Raw genomic sequence first — 4,071 nt, forward strand, 5'->3', positions numbered from 1 at the left:
TCCTGAGGGCCAGAAACAGGATTGAGGTGATGCAGAGGGGGCTGCTCCACTTGAGGGGCACCTGAGGCCTGGGCAGGAGCAGGATGAGCAGAGGGTGGGGACCAGCCCACCGCCAGGTATGGGAATAAGTGAAGGTGAGGAAGGCAGGCTGAGGGTGGAGAATATGCTTTCGAGAGTTTTAATGGGAAAGACGGGAGTTTGGATGGGGGAGGCCTGGGAGGAGTTGGGGATGGGGGAGGGGAGAATGATGGGAGGAGACAAGAGGGGCAGTCTCAAGAGTGGGGTCCTCACCACCTCAGGAGGGGAGCATAAGGTGGGCGAGGCAGGACTGGGGGTCAGCGGTGCCCTCACCCAATCTGTCTCCCCAGCCACCTCCAGGCTATGGGCACCAAGACAGCGTTGCCGGCGGCGGAGCTGGGCCTGTACTCCCTGGTGCTGAGTGGGGCCCTGGCCTACGCTGGCCGGGGCCTCCTCGAGGCTTCACAAGGTAACCGCTGGGCCCCTGGGCAGGGGGTGGGACCCTTCTCTCTCTCTGGGGGCCTCAGCGTTCCAACCAGCAAGGCCAGACACTCAGAGGCTCCAGACCCAGGGTGGTCTCTGAGCCCTGGGACGGGGCTGAGCCAGGTACAGTGACGGGGAGACACAGACACAGGAGCACGGACAGAGACCTGGACACAGAGCCACGGAGAGAGACGCTCAGACCCTTAGGGAGGCCTGGGCCCAGGCATACAGTGAGACCCCGAGAGAAACAGGCAGAGAGAGACACAGGCTTTTTAAGGTGGGGCCAGCCTCGCGTAGGGCAGGCATGGGAGAGGCGGGACGGTCCTCCCCCTGAGGCCACGCTCTGTTCTCAGATGGGGCCCAGAGGAAGGCCTTCCGGGAGTCTGTGCGACCCGGCTGGGAGTACATTGGTCGGAAGATGGTAGGTCCTTCACACCCCAGGTCCCTGGCTGGGGTCCCTGGCCCCTGGCACATCTCTCTGACCCCAAACCTGTCCGGATGCTCTCCTTGTCCAGATGTTCAGGGGGCTCACAATGGGGAGGGTCTCCAGCACCTTCCCTTTCTCCACTGGCCCCCTCCTGCCCAGACCCCGCTCATTCAGGGAGTAAATCGAGACGTGCCCAGCAGGGGCCTCCAGCACCATCCTTCCCAGGAACAAGGCAATCATGGCTTCATGTCAGGCAACGAGCCAGGGAGAGGGTGAGCTCTGAGGGGCGGAGCAGCCCACATGGTACTCCTCACGCCTCTCTGTCTCCCTGCCTGGCGCTTGCCTCAGAGGGGAAGGCAGGGCCTCCAGCCATGGCTCTGCTCTCATGCGTCAGAAGAACCTGGGGGCTGGGACGTGCTGGGACTCTGAGCAGCCTGAGTGCCAGCCCCTCCTGCCCCCGCCCCACCTTAACCTGCCCGGGCCCACCCAGGACGTGGCTGACTTCGAGTGGGTGATGTGGTTCGGCTCCTTCCGCAACGTCATCCTCTTCACCCTCTCCGGACACGTGCTGTTTGCGAAACTCTGCACCATGGTGGCCCCGCAGGTGAGCAGGGCCGGAGCCACCCCAGCCTCACCCCCCCCCCCCTCCGCAGCTCCAGGGGGTGTGGGGAACCCACGCCGGGGTCCCACCTGCATGTGTCTGGACAGGTAAACGCAGCCTCCCCCCTGTCCACAGCTCCGCGCCTGGATGTACGCTGTGTACGGGGCCCTGGCCGTGGTGGGCACGATGGGCCCCTGGTACCTGCTGCTGCTGCTGGGCCACTGTGTCGGCCACTATGTGGCCTCACTCCTGGGTCAGCCCTGGCTCTGTCTTGGCCTCGGCATGGCCAGCCTGGCCTCCTTCAAGCTGGACCCCCTCATCTCCTGGCAGGTGTGCGACAGGGCGGGGCAGGGGCAGAGGGTGCAGGGATAGGACCTCAAACCTCTCTCACCCCATCCAAAGCCCTTCCCCCCAACCTCCCCAAGCCTTCCCTTCACTCTCCCGGCGGTCTCCCGGCCTGTTCCCAGGGAGGACGCCTGGCCTACAAGGTGGTCCCCTCCACCAAAGCAGGGACACATCCAGCTCATCCTCTGCCCCGCCCCAGCCCTTACCATGAATGGGGCCTGAATGGCCAACGTTGACTGGGTCTGGAGAGAGGAAGGGACAGGACCAGGCTGGGCCCCTGGGGAAGCTGGGCGGGCTTCGCAGAGACAAGGGGCACCTGGTGAGCTGGCGGCCTGCTCTCTCCCATCCAGAACGGGTTTGTAACAGGCACTTTTGATCTTCAAGAGGTGCTGTTCCAGGGGGGCAGCGGCTTCACGGCGCTGCGCTGCACCAGCTTTGCCCTAGAGAGCTGTGCCCACCCTGATCGCCGCTACTCCCTGGCTGACCTGCTCAAGTACAACTTCTACCTGCCGTTCTTCTTCTTCGGGCCCATCATGACCTTTGATCGCTTCCATGCCCAGGTGAGGGGCACCCTGTGGCTCTCAGAGCTGAGCTGACTGTCCCTCTTCAGCCAGGGGCTCCCGTCTCTGATAGGACTCCCGGGGCGGGCTGTGCCCCCTCCTCAGGCATGACGGCCTTCCTCAGACCCCAGGACTGGGCCACCTTCCCCCCGCACCCCCCCAAGGATCACAAGATGGAGATGTGTCTCCTCCCAGACAGGACTCTCCTCCTACTCAAATGGGGTTCCCAAGACAGGACTGGGGCTCCCCTAGCCGGCTGTGCCCCCTCCTCGAGTGTTCCCACCCTCAGGCCAGGCTGCCAGGATGGAGGCAAGTCTCCCTCACCCTCCGATCCCCAGGAAGTCAGTGACTCCCATTCACATCCTGGACATCCCCCAGGTGAGCCAGGTGGAGCCGGTGAGGCGCGAGGGTGAGCTGTGGCACATCCGGGCCCAGGCGGGCCTCAGCGTGGCGGCCATCATAGCCGTGGACATCTTCTTTCACTTCTTCTACATCCTCACCATCCCCAGTGACCTCAAGTTCGCCAGCCGCCTGCCGGACAGCGCCCTCGGTGGGTGCGCGGGGGACCCAGAACAGGGGTGGGGTCTGGGCCGCCACCCCCAGAAAGATAGACCTGTATTCCTATGGTGTCACCGCTGGGGAAGCTGACACCCTAAGGGCACAGCACCGATCTGAGGGTGTGGGAGCGGGAACTTATTCCTTGACATGTGTGGGACTTGTTCTCTTTGTCCTGTGAAGCCAGACTGGTATGGGACAGAGCCCTTTCCACCTCACTGGGGCCTTGGGCTGATCTCCACAATGGGATGGGGTCTCCCTGGGGTGTCCAGGATCCAGGAGGTGGGGAGCGGGGTGCCCTTGGAGCGATCTGGGCAGCAGGACCTTCCCCCGAACCTGGAGATTGTCAGAAGCAGAAGGCCAGACTCAGTGATTCCCCCTAGATTTGGGTGTCTGGGGTGGGGAGACAGGTGCAACACCCGCCAGGCCGTGACAACATGCTGTCCCCAGCTGCCCTCGCCTACTCAAACCTGGTGTATGACTGGGTGAAGGCTGCTGTCCTGTTCGGCGTAGTCAACACGGTGGCGCGTCTCGACCACTTGGACCCGCCCCAGCCTCCCAAGTGCATCACAGCGCTCTACATCTTTGCGGAAACGTGAGTGTGGGCAGCGGGCATCTGGGGGCACGCCCATGGGTTCCCCTCCTTCCCTGAGCCTCTTCCCCTACGTGATTCACACACAACTGCCCTCTTCCCACAGGCACTTTGACCGTGGCATCAATGACTGGCTTTGCAAGTGAGTCAGGATGGGGTGGGGTGGGGTGGGGGGATGGTCACAGTCATCGTGCCAGGGGTTTGAGCAGGCAGTGCAGAGATTGGTCCATGTTTGAAAAGATCACCCCGGCCCAGAGGAAGCACGGAGGACAGGGAGGAGATCGCGGCAGAAGTCTAGGTCAAAGACACAGAGGTTTGTTGTTGGGTGGGGCCCAGGTGGTGAGAGAAACAGCCGGAGTAGAGACACACAACAGGAAGCCCGGGCAGGACTCGGCCATCGATTTCAGATATCAGGAAAGTGAGGGAGACGATTCCCAGATTCACGTCTACAGCCTGGGAGGATGGAGGGTTCCAATGGAGAGATGTCTGG

The 4,071-nt window shown here is 63.0% G+C and overlaps 1 protein-coding gene across 1 annotated transcript; it reads left to right on the top strand.

The window, feature by feature from the left end:
* The first annotated feature begins 7 nt into the window (after positions 1-7).
* Positions 8-3,727, top strand: LOC102432426 (protein-cysteine N-palmitoyltransferase HHAT-like protein). The gene is made up of 8 exons (XM_006109465.3): positions 8-487; positions 855-922; positions 1,419-1,532; positions 1,665-1,859; positions 2,225-2,434; positions 2,813-2,984; positions 3,440-3,584; positions 3,688-3,727. The coding sequence occupies exons 1-8, from the start codon at positions 382-384 to the stop codon at positions 3,725-3,727; spliced, it is 1,050 nt and encodes a 349-aa protein (XP_006109527.1). The 5' UTR covers positions 8-381.
* The last annotated feature ends 344 nt before the right edge of the window (positions 3,728-4,071 follow it).

The sequence above is a fragment of the Myotis lucifugus genome, unplaced genomic scaffold (genome assembly GCF_000147115.1).
Source record: "Myotis lucifugus unplaced genomic scaffold, Myoluc2.0 scaffold_10199, whole genome shotgun sequence".
In the NCBI taxonomy this organism is placed as follows: Eukaryota; Metazoa; Chordata; class Mammalia; order Chiroptera; family Vespertilionidae; genus Myotis; species Myotis lucifugus.